The following is a 23,929-nucleotide window of genomic DNA, read 5'->3' on the forward strand; positions in this document are numbered from 1 at the left end:
TGCTACTCCATAAGGCAAACGAATAAAAATATTCTGTTGGAGTATGTTCCAATGGGGAGTGCGTTTCTGTTAAAGATTCTCGAAGGATTATATTCTATCTTTTGCACAAACACTGCTGCTTTTTTCTCACGGAGCTTCAAAAGCCGAATTTGAGTAGTGTTGGGTTGTTTTGAGAAAAAGAAAGAACTCAGTTGCACGAAAATATTTGGTAATTATTTTGTAATTGGAAAAATTGCTGTGTGCACCCTTTAACTCATGTGCGTTCGAGAGAGAGAAATTATATTTCTCAATTTATTTTTTTTTTCGTGGAGGGGGGGGGGGGGACGTTGTTAAGATGAAAGGGAAATTTCAACACGAAAAGGAAACTTTGTGTGCTATGTCCGATCGCATGAAGCCAGCGTTTTCGCCGAAAATGGTCCCTCACTTTTTTGCTTCTAGAGACTGAAACGAAACATAAACTATTCGATTTTAACTGTGCTGCAGATGAGCATATATATATATATAAATAAATAAATAAATAAATAAATATAATATATATATATATATATATATATATATATATATATATATATATATATATATATATATATATATATATATATATATATATATATATATATATATATATATATATATATATATATATATATTCTTTTTTGAGGATCATTTTTTAAATTCCAGTTGTAAGTTCAGTTTTCAGTTCAGTTTCCAATTGTATGTTCGCATGAATTTCCAATTTTTGGGTATAAAAATCCCTTGTAATGTATTTTTTTTTCTTTCTTTCTTTCTTTCTTTCTTTTTTTTTTTTTTTTGAATCGTAAAGAGTGAATTTTCCAAAGTTTATTAATGTTTGTAATTTAAGTTTGTTTGTGAACGGCCATTTTGAGTTTTATATTTTAGAAGAGGAAGTAATTTTTCGACTCGGGGTACTCTTACGAAAATTTCACTTTTCCTCCCTATTTCTAGCTATACTTTTAATCACCAATTCCGATCTACTCACTGCTTTAAATTTTCGGCATCGGTTTAAATTTGTAACCAAAACTTTTCTTTTCCAAACATTATTCATGATATTTTGCAATAAGTTACCGCCCTAAGCCAGGGACCTAAGGCAGAAATACATAAAGCACACCGCCAGCTCAGTTATTCCATCCAAGGATTGCAGTTTCGTGCTTTTTAGCACTCATCAGCCTGGAATAGGAAGTAACTGAGCAGGAAGCCGAAAATCTCTAAAGGAGCCAAGAAAACTGGTAGCTAATGTAGAATTAACACACCAGACGAATGATATTGGTGCGGTATACAGTTCAACTCAAAGATTCAAGGCAAAGATAGATATTTTTCAGGTCTCCGGCAAAGTTACTTCCAATTCTGGGCTGATGAGTGCTAAAAAGCACGAAACTGCAGTCCTCGGATGGAATAACTGAGCTCGCGGTGTATTTTATGTATTACTCATGATATTCGGTTCCTCCAATTACTACCCCACTCCGGTATGCACGTCATGGCGATTTTTCTCAAAAATTAAACACTGTTCTTTCATTTCATATTTAAAGAAATTTTTTAGGATTTCCGTATTAAGGGGGACAACAAAGTCCATGCACGCATTGAATTTTTACATTAACAAAAATATATACAATTTTAAAAGTAAAAATCTATTTCAAAAAATTGGTTTAACTTCCCATTCCCGAAAAAATGTTCACGTTGTAAAGAAATAAAAATAAATAAACACTTGAAAACATTGCGTATTCCATACGAGTCACAACGCAGATCTTTAACGCAAGGAAACTTTCCGTATAATTGATATTTATTCAACTTACATTGACAAATATAATTACGATTTTGAATGAAATAAGTATACTCATTATATGCATTCATGTGTATTTATATTTTAGAGGGTACCTCACCCACTGTTTAACTTCGAAGCATTTGATCAATCGTGTCAACACCAGATTTTGTTTTGTTATAATAAAACATAATAATTGTAGCTTTTTATTGCTCCAGAGTTGCATTTGTTATGATGTGAAGTGGAAAGCAATATTATGGCTTTTTTCTTTTTGTTAGATGTACGAACATTATTGTTGAATCTTCGGTGATATCGATTGATATCGGTATCGAATTGGAACTGTGTATTAGGGTGGGTCGAAAAAACTCATTTTTTATTTCGAAATTGTAAAAGCGCTGAAAAGTTGCGAATTATAAAGAGAAACAAAGGAAAAAAAGAATTATGGAAATCGATTGACATCTTCCGTTCGCGCATGAAGTCTAAAGTTTAACAAAATATGAAAAAAAACATCATTTTTGAGATTTTTAAAATTTTTTTTTTTAATTATATGTTTTCTTAATGTAATAGTTCGTAACGTCTTTAAACAGAGTCTCAAAACATTGTGTTTAAATTTTGTTTCGATGAGCTAATATCTTTCGGTCGCGCATGGGCACCAAAATTTTCCAAAATGATGAAAAAGTTACATTTTTACGGGTTTTCGGTATTTGATGAATAATCAGTATTTAAATATAATAGACGAAGTATTTTTTCCGTCGAATTGAAAATGAGATAGAAAAAAAAACCTGTCAGGTTCAGTCAATGTTTTCCGATAGCACAAAGCCTTAGAAACTCTCGTGCTCAGACGTCGGACCGCAACCCAGACAACATCACTCGCCTAGCTGGGGACGCTCCCCTCCACGCTATCCCCGCCTTCCTAGAACCACATTAGCTGTCTCCCAACATTGTTTTTTCAGTGTGCATCTCTCAGTAGTTATCTCAATAAACTATTATTTAGTTCGATCTAGCTGTTTTAGTTCTGCAACTCTTGTAGTTTTCTGTCATGATATATGACTGTGCAATGGGCAGTTTGTCTCCTCCATTTCAATGAGTTGCCATTTCGTCACAAGTTTAAGCTCTTGGATGGCAAGACAACGGTGTCTAGTACTTCTAAAGGGTCAATTGGGTAAAAGTTAGTTGACTGCTAGAATCTTCCGGTAGTTAACTTTCATAGTATTGATTGCCTGGTCCCAGAGATGGACCGAAACGCGTTCAGCAAAGATCAGCATTATTAATTCGATATTTCAAAGGCAATTGAATCAGGAACCTGTAAAGAATATTTGGCTTTACGAAAACCTCGGTGTTTATCACATTTGAGGTGGATGACAAAGGCAAATAGAACTCTCAGATTGTGTACATAAGTGAAGAAAGCCTCGCATCTGAACTTCAAGAATTAGTATAGTTTATATTGAAATCATTCATGCTAATGTAGTTTTCTATCAAACCATCTTAAGACGGCCCGAAAATTGTTTGTCAAGCAATACAATGTATCAGGTACTTGCCAAAACCTTTGCTTTATGTTGTCAACCCTGCGATCGAACGGAATGTTTTTTTCGCTCACCCAGAAAACTTAAAGTTTAGCCATAACTCAAGATGACAATAAAAACATAAATGTTCGGGGTTCGAAGAATTCTGAAGTCAAGACAGATAGATCCAAGAAGGAAAACAATTAAAACATTCACGCCTCCAAAAGTTAACTTTTATGTGCAAGAATACTGGATGTACTGTGAATCTTCCCCATTGTTGTAGTGGGGGAGCCCAGAGTGTTTTTGGGGATTTACTCGAGCGCGTCAGATAAACATAGAGGAGATACCTTACATCCTGTCGAGTACCTACCCCAAATGTTGGCCTTTTTTGCTAGTGGATGCGTCTAAGTCAGCCTGTCAGATCAGTAAAAAAAATGATCATTGGATTTATTGAAGCGCGTCAGATTAAGATAAGGTGGGTTAATTAAAAGCTAAAGATTGTATATTTACAAAATCTGACGATTTGATTGTAACGCAAGGGTGTGGGAGGGTTATAACGTTGTAAAAAAAAAAAACGATACGTAAATTTTCTCGAGCGCGGTTGATTTTTTTTTTTTGAGCAATCACGATTGCTTATTGCTTTCATTTGACCGTCCTTGATGTTGTGGTTCCTTTTTCAGCTTGGACCAGGGACACCAGCACCACCGTACACCGTCCTCTGCAGGCGAGCACTGCCTCCTGGAATCCGTTTCTCCTGGTCGATGGCGTCCATGTCCTACACACACGCGCGCTCATACACACACACACACACACACACACACACAACTATACACACGTAAATGCCCAGGAGGAGGTATACGCTTGGGGGGACAGGAGCTGTTTCTAGAAACAATAACCCCTAATGAGTAGGGCCCTGTCGCAACTCGTGATTGCGAAAAACATAATTTGAATTCAAAATTTCAGAATTCAAGTTAATTTTTTTTTTATGTTAAAGGAAATAATGCAAGAATCACGGAAAACATATAATCAGCCGATTTCGACATGACTAACTATCACAAATCGGCTACAAAGATTGGTAAAAGGGGAGTCCAATGTGTTTTTGAAGATTTAATCGAGCGCATCAAATAAACATAGGGGAGATACCTTACATCCTGTCAAGTATTTACACCAAATGTTGGCATTTTTTGTTGGTAGATGCGTCTAGGACAGCCTGTCAGATTAGTAAAAAAAATTGATCCTTGGATTTATTGAAACGCGTCAGATTAAGATCAGGTGGCAGGTGGATTAATTACAATCAAAAGAGTCTACATTTAAAAAATCTGACGATTTGAGTGTAGAGGCCGTGGTAGCCCGATCGGTAGAGTGTCGGATTCGGGGCCGGAGGGTCTTGAGTTCGAACCTCGATGGTCGAAGATCCACCTTCGTCATTAAAGGGAACTGGACGACGTTAAATATGCTCGTGGTCTCAATGTCCTCCAAGTGAAACGATACCTCTGGGGGTGCTAGCACCAGATAGCTATTAGCTCCTGGTCTAGTTCTAAATTCTTATTAACTGTTCGATCCGGTGATGGTGCTGCCATCTATCGGTATAAAAAATAATGGAGGCACTTAGTATGCAGTCCTCGACATAAATACAATTGTAGTCAGTTGTGACTCGGAATCGAAATCGAATTTGAGCGTAACACAAGGGTGTTAGAAAGTTACAAAAAAAAAAAGTTTTTCCCCCTAGCTGTCAGATTAAGAATACCCCTCAAAATAATCGTCAGATTTTAGGCTACCATGACTGGACCATCAAACGAAACCTTCTGTATAAAAATCTGACGCGCTCGAGTAAATCCATATGGTGATTTTTCTTTTCTTTTTTTTTTTTTTTTTTTGCATTTTCAAAAATTCGCTACGAGCTTGCGTCACTTCCAAAACGTCAGTCTTTTAAACTGTGACATTTTTAAAGGTCACTTAACCTCCCCTCTGAATATCTGACGCGCTCGAGAATTTTTTTTTTACTTTCATTTTCTATCCTTCCAAATGACCACACCCACCACGCAAGTCCGCAGATAAACATACCTTGAGAATTGGAGACACGTTGGAGCATCAAATTTATCAATATCTGACACGCTCGAGTATATACATGTAAATTTTTATTTCTTACATTTGAAGCCCCTAGTTTCAAAACCGGATACTTGCAAAAAATTCGATTTTCTTTTTTTTTTTTTTTTTGTTATCTTGTAGAGAATCATAAGGCCTATTTGCCTGCTGAATATTAGGTTCAAAAACCGCTTCTTTCCCCCTTGAAATGGGGCGGGAAGGTCTGCCTCAGTTTCAAAACCAGACTTTTACGTCTCCTGTAAAATTTGGTTTTCTACAAGTATCCGGTTTTGAAACTAGGGGCCTCATTTATGAATATCAGTATTACACTTTACCTACCACTGAAATTGAACATTATGCAACATTTTCTTCATCTTATAACCTAAACTACAATATCCAATAGGTCTCTGCGACGCTCGAGTAAATCCACATTTAGCATCATAGGCTCCCCTTCTATTGGTGCAAATAAGTGACGACGATGACATCGAATCACACATCGACAGTAACTCAATCTCTGTCTTTGAAGACCTATTTGCTGGTGAAGTTAGGGAAATAACTACTGACAGATGCACACTGAGAAAACAATGTTGAGACAGCTAACATGGGTCTAGGAAGGCGGGGATGGCCGTGGAGGGGAGCCCCCCCCCCCCAGCCAGGCGAGTGACGTTGTCTGGATTGCTGTCCGACGTCTGCGCACGAGAGCTCGGAAAACGTTTACTGAACCCGAGTTTTTTTTTTTTTTTATATTTCATTTTCAGTTTGACTGAAAAAATACTTCGTCTATTATATTTAAATACTGATTATTCATTAAATACCGAAAAATCATAAAAATGTAACTTTTTCATTATTTCGGAAAATTTTGAGGTTCATGCGCGACCGAAAGATATTGGCTGATCGAAACCAAATGTTAACACTATGTTTTGAAGCTCTGTTTAAAGACGTTACAAACTATTGCATTAAAAAAAACATTTAATTAAAAAAAAAAAATTTAAAAATCTCAAAGATTTTTTTTTTTTTCATCTTTTATCAAACTTTAGGCCCATGCGCGAACGGAAGATGTCAATCGATTTCCATAATTCATTTTTTACTTTGTTTGTCTTTATAATTCGCAACTTTTCCACGGTATTACAACATTGAAATTGAAAAAAAAAAAAAAAAAAAAAACTTTTTTTCGGCCCACCCTACTGTGTATGTTTCGTGATGTAGACGATAATATTTCAGTTGGAATATATGGCATCTTTTATTTATTTGATTTTTTTTTCGAGTATACTTACGAATGTCAGACGCTATGACAGCAACGGTGAAGCAAATGGTACTAAGGGAAAAAATTAGATAAAATTTTTCGATGCAACGGGCCCCATGTGGTCCGCGGGTCGTAATTTGAGCAGCACCGATTTAAATAAGATACTACGAATTCACTATGAAATACCAAAGCGCACAACCTAATGTATTCAGTATTACAAAAAAACTGGAGAAAAACCTTTTCTTGCTAACAGACCATACGGAAGCGTAATACATAAAACGTAAGCGTAAAACGATAGAAAAACAATAAACCATTTCGTTTTTCGGTTAAAACAGAACATACACATTTCTAAAGATGAGGGTGGAAGAAAAAGTTCTATTTAAATTGATGCGGTGTCAGAAAAAAAAGAAAAAAAATATTTTCCTGCTCTACATCTTCAAAATTGGTACCTGGTTGTTGAGAGTAAGGTAAACATTTGGTCATTGACGCTAGGGTTTAAAAAAAATGCTTGCCCATTTGTAAAAAAAATTAATCTTTTTAACGGCTTCAAAGTTTAATTGGTTTCAATTCAACCTGAATTTAGCCATTGTTCAATGAACGAAATGGCATTTAAAGCATTTGAGAAGTAAATTAACAACATTTAAGAACTAAATACTTATATATCAGTTTTGACAGAAATTATGATTGTGTGCCAATCGATAAGGCCCACCATACAGAGGTCAGTTGTTCCCCTTTTTTGGTTTGAGAAATTTATACATCTTAATAAATGGTCATGGTTTTTACACTATGTGTTGAGTACCTGAATTAATCTGTGCCCCTTCCCTCAATTTTAAATGATGGGCCTCGGGCATAATTATGGATTAGAATTGCTTTTGTCTCCAAGGTATCTTCGAGCTTTCCGATACATTATGACAGGAAGTTGGTCTGCTGCGGTTTGAGTTGTTGAATGGCCACAAATATAAATTCGGTTATAATTCTACCTAATTTGTCTATGTTGATCACATAGGGTTCTTTTAAGAACTTTAATACAGAAAACTACATCCTGCAACAACAAACCAACTTTTATTTGCTGCAACGAGAATTGCATTGTGTGTAATGGAGTTTATGCAATGTAGAAGATTTATTTCGCTGTATTGGATATTTTGTTGTACTGGAATTTGCTGTAATGAGATTGAACTGTAATTACAAAACAGAAAGACTAATCAAGCTTTTATTAAAAAAATATGCGAATATATATTTGCATAGTCATGAGGTTTATTTACATTATCAAAAAGAAGACAAAAACGTTGTACAAAAAGTGAATATTTACAATTTCTACAAATATGAGGAAAGAATCTATCATACAACAAAACAACTACAAACAAATGAAAATATACTAAGTTTCAGATTAAGCATTTTAATAGTATTTTTTGTATTAAATATTGAAAAACTAATAAATAAATTCTAACGAAAAAAAATCAGTTAAACTTCATACAAAAATGTGCAACAACATCCACATAAAGACTAACGTACTTTCACCAGCAACCAGAAGTCTTTTATATCAAAGATTATACATGTATGCATTAAACAATTCAATCAAAAACAAACATACAGCTGAAACTCAGTGGACATTTTTACAATAAAACATAAAACAAAAGTCATTACATCTTACATAATGAAAATGTGAAATGCGGTTTAAGGTTTCACTTAATATAACCTCATTATAGTTGGGGCAAACCAAATCAGGCAGCATTGTGTAGGTTACGCAGATTCCAATCATAAAATAAGGGTGCTACCAGATTAGCTTTGCCGCATAGTTTTCAATGAAGTGTTTGAAAGATTTCATTTAACTGCAATGAATTGTAAATAAGCTTCAATAACAATAAAATAAAAATTTTAATGCATGTTTTTAGATGGTAAGAAGCTTTCATGTTGATGTTTAAAAATAAAATGTTTTAATATGGGAAGGGCATAAAAAAACTACTAAAATATCCTCAATAAAAGCAATTCACAGCAGTAAATTCATTATCAAATAATAAAACAATAAAAGAATTTCAGTAAGCCAATGTTCACCCCATGTGCTCCATTTTCAAATCCCTCCCCCCATGCAATATGTACGTACATTATATTTATATCGTCAACATTCAAGCAACAGTCATTAAGTTCGAAAATCCAGTTTTTAGACAGTGCCGATTTGAACTCTCAAGTAATCATTATGAAAATTGGTGAAAATAATTAGCCAATTTTAACCCCTACAGTATAAGTTTGTTGATAAAACTTATAAATTGCGTACTAGCTTTATATAATAAAATAATAAATTTGAAATTTGAAATCACTACAGTAATGTCTAAAAAAAATTCTGGACATAGTGACTTTTGCATAAATGTGTGCAATATAATGTATTATAATTTAAAAATAGTATTTATTGACCCAAAACCTTTTTCTAAAAAAAGATTTTGGTCATTACAATGAAAAGATAAGCTATTATTTAATATAAACTGCATATCTGTAACAGTTAACACAGCTTACTGAGATTCTCATATGAAGTCTTCTAAGCAGAATTATTTACAACATTTTTATACTCTACTTTTTATTTTGATATCTCCACCCAAAAATGTTTTTTAATACTTACAAGATATATAACATAATTTTGAAAGATTATTATTTCTTTTTTTTAATTGCAAGGTTTTTGAAAAATTATATATCACAAGAATAAAAAATTTTGAAAAAAATGAAATAGTTCTGCTTATGAAAAGCTATTATATATATATATATATATATATATATATATATATATATATATATATATATATATATATATATATATATATACACACACACACACAGTTGGTTCTCTGTTTAACGATGCCCTAATTAAGGACTTTCTCTATTAAAAGATGACTTTTCACAATCCCGAATGCTCCGCTGTAGTTTTAGAAAAATTCTATTTAAGAACTCATTCTTAAGAACATCTTCTTTTGTAGTTCCATGAGAGTCATTAAGTAGAGAATCAATAATTGTGTGTGTGTGTATATATATATATATATATATATATATATATATATATATATATATAATATAGATAAAATCTGACATGCTACTGCTGCACTGCCTATAAGAATAAACTTGTGTTTCTACTTATTGTTTAAGGACCATTATGCAATATGTGGAAAGCTCAATTTGTAGATTCAACAAACAGGCAAAGCTTGACCACAGAGAGAAGCTGCATGAACTCAAAGCGGAAACTTCATTTTATAATAGGTAGGATTAGGGAGAACGAGACACTTTACTGCTTGCACGTTCTCACTGATTCTACCTATTAAAAAATAAAATTGTTGTGTTTTCTCTTCCAGTTCACCCCTTCCTCCCATCTCTCTATAGTTAAGCTTCAGTTCCACACAACATGAAATTTAATTAAAAACTATGAATGAATTATGTGATGCCAAAGTTATCTGAGCATTTTTGGTTTCTTCCTTTTACTCATCTTTTGTGAGCAAAATTACAACATTTTTTTTCTTTTCAGAGACTTTTTCCTGTTTACAATTCAAAATAACTTTTGCTTTAGCATCATAAACTTATGCATGACAAAGTAAATTACATAATTTTCGAAAAGCGAGTCTTTGGACATGGAACAATTATGCTCAGACTAACTGATGAAATACATTTAAAGCAATTTACTTATTATCAGAATATCAGATTTAATATTACAGCAAATATGTTCTGGCACCAGCTTGGAGTTGTACATATAAAACTGAAAACAATAACTTTTGTTTTCTTCCTACATGCGTATCATGTAGTTTCAGATTCATACCTTTTTCGTACAAAAAGTTTCAAGGTGTATCACAATGGTTAAATATTGTTTTAATATTCGAAATGGTCCACATAAAAACCAATGAAATCAAAGATTAAAATTATAGCATTCTTTGTGTGATATATGCTAGCAAGTATACATTTTTTGGCATAAATTTGATTCTGCATTCAGTTGTTTTTAAAGCAACTGACATATGAGATAAATGTAACATAAAATTCAATGACAGGAAAAACATACATTGGAGTAGATAAATGATTTAAAATTTTAATGAATGTAAACTGAAAGTCAATGTCTCAAGAATTTACAACATTTCCTGTCATGACGATGCATGGTAGTACAATGGTGTAGTAACATTTAGTCAAATTTGTTTAAAGTTTTATAAACAAGAACCTTGATGATTACATGGAGAAAATAAAGAAATAAAAAATAAAAAAACAAAAAAAGCAAATTAATTTTAAGTTTTACAAATTACTAAAACTACATATAAATTTAACCAACTACCGATGTCATTTTCTCCAAAGCAAAAAACAAGTTAAAATTTTATTTTTGCATGAGTGTTCAAACAGATATGATAAGTGGATTCAGCACTGATAACTAAGCATTTAAGCAAGAATAATTAACAAACATCAAAAAGCAATATTAAAATACACATTGATAATTTATTTTAAGAGTAAAAAAAAAAAAATACTAATGCATATAGAAAAAAAAAGTTTTCAAAAATATATGAAAAAAGGAGATTGGTGCAGACTGTATTCCACTGAAGACATTAAAATGAAAATTATTATTTGCAGGTTAATCTGCAGTAATATTTATAAACTATTAAAATTAATAAAGTTATGAAGTTCTTACAAACATACACATTCAACCTAAATATTCACGCAAACACATATTTATCAGCCAAACCCAATCACTCATAAATAGGAAAAGTGAGTACTCATTAAAAAAAATATTAATTCAATGAAATTCAATAACTAGATTAATGAGTTACTAATGAAGTACATGCAACACATACATTTGTTTGTCTGCTATTACTATATTCTCGTTCAAAAGCAGCAATAGGAAATATTGTAGTTTGCAGCAGAAAATTCTTTGCAACAGTCACATCAACTATTTTGTGACATCATCACATCAGTTGAACAACATTACAGTTGTATTTGGTACCAGCATTGACACATCATCTTCTTTTCTTCTGCTTCACAGAACCACAGGTAGTTCACAGGTCACTTGTCATTTCTTCAAATTTGAGCAGTGGTCGCTCAGTTATCTGATATTGTGAAAATTTAGCTGCTAATAGCACACGAACAAATGCTTAGTATTTTTAAGGAATCTTAAATTTGAAATAATATTTCAAGTTACTCACTTTAACTATTTACTGTTTCATACGAAAAAAAACTTCCAGTTAAGCAAAAATATTTTTCAAGAATATTTTAGTTTTTCAAATTATAAATTGTACTGCTTATTGATCAACTTTTCAAAACCTTTTCATGGGCCTTGAGAAGATTCCTTCTCATACGAGAAATAAATGGCTCATGAACGGGTTATTAGCTTTTGATAAAACTTGGTAGTAATGTAATAATTATGCAAAAAATGGTAAAAAATCGTCAAGCAGTGATGAATAAAATCTGCACATTTGACAAAAAAATTTCATTGCATCTTTGCAAAATAAATAAATGAAGCATAATCATTAAATACATGATGTCAGTATGATAGTGGTTCTTAACTTTCTGCTCAAATGCTTCAAAAACAGAAAATGGAAAAATGTAAGATTTTAATTAACACAATTCAATAAAAAAATTGAAATATATAAATAAATAAAATATTAATTCAATGAAATTTTTTTATTTAAAATATTTTATTTTAAATAAAAAAACTGCAACAATAATTCGATTTTAATATATTTCAATCACCAAGAGAGAAATGAAAAGAAAAGGTAATAATAAATTTCACTTCTCATTTCATTAAGAAGTGCAAACTGTATCTAATTTAAAGTGTTTTTCAATCAAACAATAAAGTAATTTCTTAGGGTCAAGTTAAAAAAAAAAAAAAATAAATAAAAAAAAAATGCAAAGCACAAACTGTAATTTGTGCTTTATTTACCCAGATAGCACAAGCCACGTTTAAACATTTAATAAACATTTTAAAATGGTTATCACAATGTTAACAACCATTTTATAACATTTATATGACTAAGTGTGCTAGTTGGGTACTGTTTTTCTCCCCCCTCCCACTTTACTTAAATTTTCCATCCCTATTTATTTAACTTCTTAGTATGTTCACTAAAATTTTATAAACACAGTATTTTTTAAAAATACATTTGGAGAAAAAGAGAGAGAGAAATAAATGAAAGTTGAAAAATATTAATTGATGAGTTTTAAGAGACCATTTTAAGCTCTTTGAAAAGCTTGGCAATCATACATTTTTTTACACCTTTTTAGAGTCAAACTTACATAGTGGTTCGTTAAAAAGCAAAAACTTGAAACAAATTTGACTAAAGTATGTACACCTTAAACACAAAAACTCTACAACAGAGCGACTTGTGCATATTCAAATATTCATCACAGACTATTTACATTTAATAGGTCTACTTGACAAGCAGTCCAGTCATTGATATAAGCAGTTCATTTTCTTTAAGCACATCATCCAACCTAGCAGCATTTTCAAAATGCAGTGAGTAAAAAAGTTGAATTCAGATACACAATCACTAAAGTAAATGCCACTTGACATAGCATGTTCAAATTTGGTGAAGCAAGCTGGAGATGTATCCTACTCATTCCAAATAATTATTTTTGCCATATGATTTTCAAAGTGGTTCAACTTTAATGAAAGCTTCAGGTGGTAATTTCCCTTCACTCTAAAAAATAAAAATGAAACAATCAAATATACTTTAAAAAAGTAATGCTCTTTTTGAAAACATACTAGTTATTTTCAAAAATACCTACTTGAAATTTCATAAAAATTGCAAATGCTCGCTGGTAATCCCAATCATTTTCTTCAAGACACCTATTATAAAATAAATAAGTAGTTATTTAAAATTTTCTTCTAAAGCAGATTGAAATGACAATTGGAAAAAAAATCATGTCAACATCTCAAGGGGCTAAATAAAATGTAGCTACTGAATAGTAGTTGCTTTAATTGATCATGCTACTTATACTTCAGACCTTGAGACATGACAGAAAAATTAAATAACAGTTGATATTCAATCTTATTATGCTTTTTATTTTCTATTACAGTGAAATCCTGTTACAATAAAAATCAATACAATGAAAAATGGGCAATTCCATGATAAAGTCAACCAGATGATTAAATTTTCAAAATTAAAATTTCTACACAAATAAGGTATCATTTTAAAGTAAAGAGTTGTATGATTTGAAATGCCTGTCTAAAATTTGATGACTTCAGTTATAAATAAGTCACAGGAGGTTAAACTAAGGTCAACATCTTGAGTATTTTCAAACCACATTTGGTGACTCTCAAAGAAATTTGGTTTTTTCCAAAAAAATACATACTAATGTTTTGAATTAAGATGAATAACCATTTAAATATACAATGTGTTGCTGGTAATGTTGCAAAAATGTGTAAAAATATAATTCATTTTGATTTGTTTAAGAATTCCTCTGGGGTACATAAATTGTTTAATGTCTGACACTAAAATGCGCAATTAATTACGTTGAGCCAATAATTTTAAAGCTACATACATGTATTTTTGTGTAAAAGTAAGATTTTCAACCTCATCCATGCAACCTATTTTCATTTTGTAACAAGTGAATATTTTTTTATTAAAATCTAGGTGTCGGACGTAAAAAATTTTTTACCTCCGACACTGCTACATTCCTCAAACAGAATATGTTTTCAACTGTGTTTCTCCTTTTTTTTTTGTCTTTAATTTCAAAGTTGAAGCGAAACATGCATTTTTCATGAGCTGGAAAAGAAATCTATTATTTTGCAAATAGCTTCCTGAATCAAAATAACTCTTTTAACACACTTACACCATTAATTGAACATTAATTACCGATTCCATCAAAGAAAAATTAAAGTGTAAATCAGGATATTACGTTCCCTTGAATTTGAAAAAAGCTAGCTATTTGTATAAATGTATTCTGCCACTCTGGCCTCTGACTCCAGTATTACTTCTTTAGCAAACAAAAATACTTTTATTCAAAATATGCTCTATGTGTTTTGTGTTCTTTTTAATTAACAATACAAAAGAGAGTCAATTAAAAATAATGAATAAAATAGTTACATAAATGGGGGGGGGGGGGGGCACGGGCCCCCTTAAAATCCGTTACTGATTATTTTAATACCTAAATTATATACAATCTCTTAATTTTTAATAACCATTTGAAGTCGGGGCCTCCTATAAACTACTACCTAACTTAAATGAGTAGGTTTAGTTTTAAAGACTTTCACGTTTTGTTAAATTAGTGTTTAACTCAGGATTTGGTGGGTTGTCAGTTACGTTAGGTAGTAGTTTATAAGAGGCCCCGACTTCAAATGGTTATTAAAAATTAAGAGATCGTAAATAAATATTTAGGTATTAAAATAATTCATCGTATAGTAATTAAAATCAGTGTTTATTTTATAATTGGGTGTTCAGTTTAGTTGATTTTTGGACTGAAAATGCAAAACGAACTTGATTTATGAGTTTGGGTAGGAAATTGTATGTAAGTGTGATCAATTATTTTTAACTTTTTAGTTCCTCTTTGTTTTCTGAAGCAAGTTCTTTTTTTATTTAAAAATAATTTATTTTTTGCTTTTTAGTGTTATAAATAAAAAATAAGTATGTAGGGTAGAGCATGTGGTACATTCCTTACGTACATCTCGAGTGAAAAAGCGTATAGCACAGGAGTCTGAAAACAGCTACGATGAGCAAAAGAAATAGAGCACAGAGAGTTCCGAAGACCGAAGAAAGGCTTTTTCAAATGCGCAATTATTTACAAAGAAAATTTTCTTCATCAGTTTGACTTTACCAAAGTATGCTTTCCAAAAAAAAGTTCACAAGTCACTAACAACAGAAATCGCTTTAACTTTGCCCATATAATTTGAAGAGTTTTCTTGATTTTTCAAGGATCCCATTTTCAGATACTGACCTGATAACCATGGGATCACCTGGGAAGTATATACCTTTTCAAACGAGAGAGAAAAAAAAGAATTTTCCAAATTGGTCTATGCGTGCTCGAGTTATAGGGGGACACACATAAAAAAATTCCGACAAATTGGGAACGTCTTTCTTTGAAGTCCGTTTTAAAAAAAAAAGAAACTCTCAACACCCATACAATTTTATACGATTGCCACTAAAAACTAGTCTTTGTTCCTCTCCACGATTTATTTGTGTGCTAATTTAGTTAGAACCATTTAAATGTTAATGGTTTCCCAAACTAGTTAACATTTCACATTAATACGTGTCACGTAACTCATGAAAAGAGTCACATTTCTCTTGATTTGGCCACATTATAGATCAATACCACACTAGAAACAGAGTATCTACTGTGATGTTGAATATATGAAGATCAAAATACTACTAAAGCAATGATACTAAATGAATTCCATGTTTGCTTCAGAGGAGTCTTTATTCAAAATTTGCAATATGAGTACTAATGATTAATACAGGGGAAATATGTAGAAGGGGAAGGGGTACCTACCCCCTTAAAGCAAGAGCCCTCCTTAAAAAAAATCCCTCAAAACACCCCCCTTGCCCTTAAGGGGCTCTCCTGATTAATATTAATATTTTATGGCACTTTCTTTAACACTGAGTAAAGAAAGTACCTTTGTTTTATGCACTTTCTTCTTTAACAAAGAATTTTATATTTAATTGTTTAATATTAAAATTAAATGAAGTTTATTGTTTTTTGCCCATAACTTTTTTCTAAAGAACAACTATGGTGAACCAAGGGTTTGGGACCTAAGTTAGATCACTCCTATCCATTAAACAAAAAAACCATAAAAATCGTTTCACTAAGTGAGACAAAATGAATTTACAAACAACAAAGCACAAGTATGAAATTTGAAGAATTTCCTCGATTTCTCCAGGATCCCTCATACCCGGACTTGAAGACCATTAGACAACCAGGAACAAAACAGAAAAAGAATTTTCCTAATCGGTCCAAGCGTCTTCTGTTAATCGGGGAGCATAGTACATAAAAACGTTCCCACAAAGTCTGTTAATTAGTATTGCCATAACTGTAAATTAAACTGATGGCATTTGAAATATTAAATCTAAAATGAATTTTTTACTTGTAAAACTTCAGAAATTGGACACCAGTTATGATACATTTCATAAGAAATTTAAATGTAATCGTCGGGGGAGGGATTTTTGTCTTCTATATCCCTTGTATTGAATACTAAATACATTTCAAAACTGAATTAAAAAAAAAAAAACTTTAATGACTGAATGAAGTTATTTATTAGCAAATTTTTTTTGTAATTAATAAATTAATTCAACTATTTTCATAGCAAAATACATTAAATTTACTGATTTGCTACATGAGTAATAAATACATTAGTAAAACTATAGTTACAATTAACAGGTGGCACCGGGGAAAATCAAACATCCCGATGCATGAGAATTAAATATTGCTCAATACAAGATTCCTCCATCCAAAAAAATGCACCGTTCACACCAAAACCAAGCGACTTTTTACGTTTTGTGTAGATGACGAAAGCTGATCTACGTAGCTACAACGTATGAAATCTAAAGTTTCTTAGATTTCTCCGGGACCCCTCATCAGATCCGGACAAAATTAACATGGGACCATCTGGAAAGTATACCCTTCAAAACAAAATAAGAATTTTTCATATTGGTCCAGTATTCTTGGAGCAATATGAAAACATACATAAAAAGCCGCAAGACAAAATCATAACCTCCTTTTTTGAAGTCGGTTAAAAATATGTCCTATAATGATGTATCTGTACTCACAGGAATTCCAGTATTAGTACTTTTAAATGTTTTTAAAATCTCTAAAACTTACTTTGTTGAAAAATCAACATTCATTCTTGTGTTTTTCGAGAGTTCAAGAACCAACATTTGCTTTTCAGTAACACTCTTTTCCTCTGTAGGAGCTGGACTAGGAGATGGTGTTGGTGCTGGCATTTTAAAAGCCTAGTAAATACAGATAAGTGTAAAATATATTAGTAGATACATTCTAATTGCTGTATAAAGGTCATATCATTTTGGTCATTGAAATTTGAAAGATGGAACGCTATTATTTGGTAGCAATAAAATTGTTCTTTACAACATTTACATTTTCCCCCTTAATAAATCAAAAAAAAAAATATTTTCATACCTGACCTTTGGTAAATTCGTGGACATTCTAAAAGCTCAATGAAATTCTCTAACTACTTATGACTTTCACATTAGATGGAGAGAAATTTTGAAGATAATGTACCAGGACAAACAATAAAATATATTTCACTTACTCATTTTTTCTTTTCAGCAGAAAGGAAAACAAAAATAAAAAGTTGTTGAGTTTTCTACTCATTCTTTTTGAAATTTGGATTTTCCCATTCTGAAGCAGTTATCAATTATATTTTAAAGACAATTTTTGAAACACAAATGGAATTTTTCTCCCAAAAAACTTGGCAAATTCATAGCAGCTCTTGTAATCTTAGTAATATTCAATATTAAGTTCACATTATATTTACTCTAACAACCTGGATGCCAAAGGAAAAAACAATTAAGTTCTCCAAAGCTGAAAAAACATTCAGAGTTCGCACTCAGTTTCAGAAATAAAAGGAAGGAGTTTTGTAGGAGTAAAATGAGATTTTGAAGGAGTACTAATGGAGTGTCATTGAATGATGTCACACTTTTTTTCAATATATTTGACCACCAGCACCCTTTACCACAAAGTGTCACACTTCATCCCAAACTTTTCCTCCTGACACGTCATATTTTTTACAAACATATTGTTACAATAACTGTGTGATGTTACTTTTTGTCACCCTCTCTCTTCCCCTTATCACAATTTCATGAGCCCGTCTCCTCTTCAAAGCATGACATCACTTGTAGATGACCCTTTTTACAATATCATAACTGCAATTAACTAGACAATTGTTTGTTTGTTTTTTTACGCAATCACTTAGTGTAGTACATTTACTTATGTAGTTTTAAATATTTAAATAATTATTAGACAACTTGACTTTTGCTGCTGTGAGTGTGGTGGAGGAAAAAACAATAATCATAAAACTTGAAAAAATAGCCAAGCACCATTTAAGCATGTTTTACTTCACTTATGAAATTTCTTAGTCTTCTAATAAAACTTTCACCTTCAACTTTTATGAATTAACTATGATCAATTTGTAAATCGAAAAAAATAAATGCACGAAATTACTACATTAAAATCGCCTTAGTGACAAAGTTAGTTGTCATTCGAAGTATTTTAAGTTTCTGTTATAGAGGAAGATTATGTAGTCTTGAAATAAAAAAGAATGAGTTTTAAAAGAGTTAAAACCAAAATGAAGGAGTTTGAAGGGCCATTCAAAATTTTTTATAAATGAAGCAGTTTTGGAGGAGTTTTGAAGGAGTGTACGAACCCTGACATTCCGAGGAATTTTGAAACAGAACTTGAGAATAAATCCTGATTTCTTCCACCCATTACAATATCATACCTTTGCCAAAAACTTTGGAAGCAGTCAAAAAAGAAAGAAAAAATAATGATGCAAATAAACAAAAATGTGCACAATTTTTCAATGTTATAACATACTATAACATAGCTATAGCCGGGAAATGTAATTATTACATTGCATGAAATAGCTGCAATAAAATTCCTCAAGCAAAAACACAAATGTGGAAAGTAAACTTCTTACACTTACCTTTGATTGTTGCTCTTGACTTGCATGTGCAATATATAAAGTTTCATTTGTAATAACAAAACTAAAAAGAAGAAGAAAAATCATTAACTGTAAAAAAATAATAATAAAGGCAGCTTAAAATTTTTACAAGAGTACATAGTACATGGGTTAACATACCCTTGACCTTGTGCAACAACAACAAAAGTTCTGCTAAATGTTTTCAGAGGAACATTGTTTATATCGGCTCCCACTGAAATAGCAACGAAATGAAATTACATATTAAAATCAAAATGTCAAATTGGTGATATAAATGAGAGGAGAGTAAAAGATTTTCAATTCACCTTCCTTAAATACTCCTATAACAGAAAAACTCATCAGTCCAGGCTGAAAAACAAAGTTCATTTTCACAATAGTTCTTGAAATGTACAATGTCTTACAGTTGAATATCTGTAGAGCATACTTTTATTCTAGTTCAAAAATATATCAAGTACATTTTCTTGAACTAAATGTTACAACAATTTAAATGAAGAATATTCTATAAGATTTTAAAAGCAAAACTAAATTTAAAAAAAAAAAGAACCAATGAACATAAAGCAAAATTGAGACTGATAAAATAACTGATACGCCAATGAGAAAAGCGCAAAAAACCTACTAATCATTTATTGAATTAAAATCTTAAGCTGATGCTCCTTTTTGCTACAAAACTTGAAGAGTTGGTTATGCTATAACTCATGTAAGGTGGCATATAAACGATATAATCAACAGTGACACATCATTAAAATTTCATAATGCAGAAGACATTTTTAAAATTTTAAATACTATTAATTTGAATGAAAAAAATCAACTAGCAGATATAACATCATAAATGTTTGCGAGTATTGTAGTATTTAAGGTAGTCAATTTTTAAAATCAGTTAAAAACAGTATTGTGTAAAACCTTGACTTTTCTCCAATGTTGCTTTTTGATTTGGGTCCCTTATTTTCCCAGGGTGCAATATACTAAATAATTTTGTGCAATATTGCAAAACTACACTCAATTTCTCAGCAATATTGGTAAAATATGGGAATTAACAATCAAATTACTTGAATAAATGTTAAAACTCATACAGGGATTGCATCAAATGCAGAAAGATTTAACCAGAAAATTTCTAAAGTAGTTCTGCAATAATTATTACGGACTGAATCATTGAACTTGAAAAATAAGCAAATTGCATATCTGCCAGCGCCTGAAATGAACTTGCCAATATGGCAACTCTAAGGCTTCATACTGAACAGTAGATGGTTGGTGGATATAAAGATACTATTAAAGAAATGTAAGGACATATGGGGGTAAAAATTCTTCATTTTATGCATGTTCCCCTGTTGATTAGTGCCCTCCTCCTCCTTTTTCTCTCCTTGTTGTTAATAGAGAAAAAAAAATCTTCCATTAACATTAGTTACATGCAATTAAAGCCTGAAACTCTCATGGACAGTTTGGAAAATTGGTAATTTAAAAATTGGTTCAAATAAGGGGCTGGATGTTCATGATTAATTTTCCTGCTAATGTAGCTGTTGAAATTTGCAACTTTTGTGTTTGCATCCTACCACTAAAAATAAATTTTTAAGGAAGGATTTTTAAATTGGAGAAAAGTTCAAAAATTCCCCAAAACTGCAAAAAACAGAATATTTTGTATTCTGGCCCAAAATATTTGTGAAGAAACAGAAGTCTGACCTCAAAAAACAGACGAGTTGGCAGGTATACGTTTAGTCAAAAATTGCTAATTAGAAAGAAATTTTAGAAGTAAAAACTTACAGAGACATGATAGATGTCAACACTGAATGACGTAGGGTCATGCATTGTCTGAGGCAACTCCGATAATGCACTAACAACACTTAATTTTCCTTGCTTTAGTAATTTAAACCTATCGGCTAGAATTGAAAGAAAAACAAATCAATTTTTTAAAACATATAAATTATTTTCAACAATATCATTACTTTTCACATTATGCTCACATTCATATGGCTTAATTTCTCACAAAAAAAAGTAAGGGAGCCTTATATTCTGAAGAACATATATTCACACGCAAGCAACAAAAGAAAGCAAGCACGGGAGCAGAGCTCAGTGATATTAAGCTACACTCCACAGAGTACATTCATAAACTTCTCAGCAAGAGCAACTATATAATAAAATATCATTAAATCAATAGTATTAATTGAACAAGTGGTAAATAAAGGACTTAAAACCTAATGAATGTTGGATGCCAAATTTAAAAATAAGACAAAAATTTAGGCAAAATATATTTTTAAAAACTCAGTAGTACCAACAGTTTTGGTGCAGCTTTCCTGTTTCTTTCATGCAGAAGAAATAACAACAGTTATGGTTAAAAGTGGTATTCCTTGCTGCTGTTTGCTGTGTAGCAGCTGGAGGTGTGATTTACCTCATCCAAGCCGGTAGGGCTAAATGACATTGAAACACACGATAGGCACTGGCTCAACGTCTTATGTGGCCTAACGGGAAGTGATATGGAAATTAGGAGAAGCATAAAAGAATCGAGTGGTAAATTTTCGACACTAGCACTCCGCGATCTGACATGATATTGTATGGTCAGATGTAGATTTCTGGGTACTTTGGGGCAATTTTTTAGGACTTAGCTTTTACAGAACTTGGTCTCTAAAATAGTACTTAATGAATCTTACCGGTGATATATTTTATCCTGGTCGCTAATAGAAATAATGCAAGATTGGTAGAGCTTTTAACGTAATAAAAATTGGTCACCGTATGAAATGTTAATTTAAATTGATATTGTTTTAATTTTTAGTGTCGATAGCAAAATAAAGCTATTTTTTCTTTTAAAAACAATTAAAATTATTTCTTTTGCTAAACTCAGGTATAAAGTTAAAAAAATATATTGGAAGTTTATTTGCGTAATTTTGGTGGTTTTAAAAGAAGCTCAGGGTTTATCTCACTCTATACTGAAGTGTTTATAACCAACTACATTTCTGTGTGTGTGGGGGGGGGGAGGTAAAAATTATTTGCCCTATGCTCTGTCATCTCATAAGACAACTTTACTTATGTTCATACAGATTCTTTGTTCTCAAAGAACAGTATTCTAGTACTTCAAATTTCAGTTATAAAAACAACAGGACTTACAGTTAAGACTTGGAGAGAGGTAATGGAATGCAACATATTTTAAATGAACTGTACATTTAGAAAAATATGCTTTCACTTGGTAAATAAATAAGCAACAGAAAGAAAAGCAAGCAATATAGAACACAGCATCTAAATCTTGCCAAATACATTTACAGTATCAGGGTTAGATAACTTGATTTTGTAACTAGACATACCATTATTAGTTTTCAGAAAATTTCTATTTTCTTCATAATATTTACGCAAAGAGCTGGACGAACTCCTAAAATTTCGAGAAAATATACAAAATTAAAGAAAAATCTCAGTAACAAACGTTTATCAGAAAATTTTTCAAAATAAAATTGAAAAAACTTACTTTTGGGTGTGCTTTGACATACTCAAAGAAAAATTAGCCTGCAAAACAATAAAATTAACAATTAAAAAAAAATAAGACAATACATCCAAAAAGAAATGTTTTTTGGAGTTTTTACTACAATTTTTGAATATTCAATTTGATTGAATTCTATTCCGAGTTGAATTTATCCCTAAGGGTCCCTTTTTGGGATCTTATTCTTGGGAGTGTTCTGCTAAAGTATTTAAATGCAGGAGCATCCCTGTGAATTCCAAACTAAATTCTGATGTTATCACTTCTGTTGTAGCTCAAATTCAAGCCAACACCAGATGAAAAATATAATAACAGCATTAATTATAACGACAGAGGGAAAGAATTTGATAATGAGAAACTGTGAATATACCCAATGGCTTTTGATATGCAAAAATTTTTTTGAAGCCCGGGGTCAAATCAAACTTTTCTTTTTCGGCCTTGAGTTTTCCTTTAAAACAATAGCACAAGAAAGCGACAACAAGATAGTTCACAGCAAATTATTTAACTTCTTTAGTATTGTACAGAAAAAAAAAAGCAGGTACACATGAATTTTTTTCTTCAAACTCGTTTTTGAGGATCACTTGGTTGTAATGAGCAAAAATCATGGTCACTTTGGGCTGGTTATAAGCAAGTTCGATTGCTTTGATTTTCTGTTGGATGCCGCTCTACATATAAATATGTCTTCGTTATACTGATTAGAGAGCTATAAGAGCTCTTGAAACTGGGTAATTGCTTACTCTACCCAGCAATCAGACATAAACAAATCTACATAGCCCAATTTGCGGTGAGATCATTTTTGAACAGTAAGCTTAAGATACAACTAAATGGTTGATGCACAGTACATACAGTTTACAAAAATATTTCAAACTCAGCCCTATTTGACAAACATATCCAATGTGTGTATTGACAATTCATAGAACTGAAAAGTGCAAGGAAAATGTTTTAACAATCGAGACATACTTGACAAGTTAAAGCTAATGCCAAAACATGTAACAAATACTTTACATTAATTTACAGCAAAAATAAGAGAGGTAAAAAAGTACCTGATCATGGTAAGCTTCCAATAACCTTGACCGATCACCAGAATCATAAATGGTATAATACCTAATAAATAACAATAGCTCATAATTTGTCATCAAAAAATGTAAGATATAAACACACAAAAAGCAAAATCTAGAAGGCTAGCACTTTTTTTGTCTTAGGGTCATTCCATGCGAAATGAGCAAAATTCGCAAAAAAGTGGTGGCCGCTAATGAGC

The 23,929-nt window shown here is 31.6% G+C and overlaps 1 protein-coding gene across 1 annotated transcript in view; it reads right to left on the bottom strand.

Annotated features, from left to right (window-relative positions):
• Window positions 1-12,520: 12,520 nt before the first annotated feature.
• Window positions 12,521-23,929, bottom strand: part of LOC129222484 (nuclear RNA export factor 1-like) — a 31,295-nt gene continuing 19,886 nt past the window's right edge. Inside the window, exons 8-17 of the mRNA XM_054856997.1 lie at window positions 23,715-23,775; window positions 22,663-22,700; window positions 22,505-22,569; window positions 20,973-21,088; window positions 19,523-19,565; window positions 19,359-19,431; window positions 19,203-19,263; window positions 17,363-17,493; window positions 13,337-13,397; window positions 12,521-13,248 (exon numbers count right to left, since the gene is read on the bottom strand). Of these exons, the coding sequence (XP_054712972.1) occupies window positions 13,198-13,248; window positions 13,337-13,397; window positions 17,363-17,493; window positions 19,203-19,263; window positions 19,359-19,431; window positions 19,523-19,565; window positions 20,973-21,088; window positions 22,505-22,569; window positions 22,663-22,700; window positions 23,715-23,775 (700 nt within the window). The 3' untranslated portion in view covers window positions 12,521-13,197. The remainder of the gene's footprint in view (window positions 13,249-13,336; window positions 13,398-17,362; window positions 17,494-19,202; window positions 19,264-19,358; window positions 19,432-19,522; window positions 19,566-20,972; window positions 21,089-22,504; window positions 22,570-22,662; window positions 22,701-23,714; window positions 23,776-23,929) is intronic.

Source organism: Uloborus diversus, chromosome 5 (genome assembly GCF_026930045.1).
Source record: "Uloborus diversus isolate 005 chromosome 5, Udiv.v.3.1, whole genome shotgun sequence".
Classification (NCBI taxonomy): Eukaryota; Metazoa; Arthropoda; class Arachnida; order Araneae; family Uloboridae; genus Uloborus; species Uloborus diversus.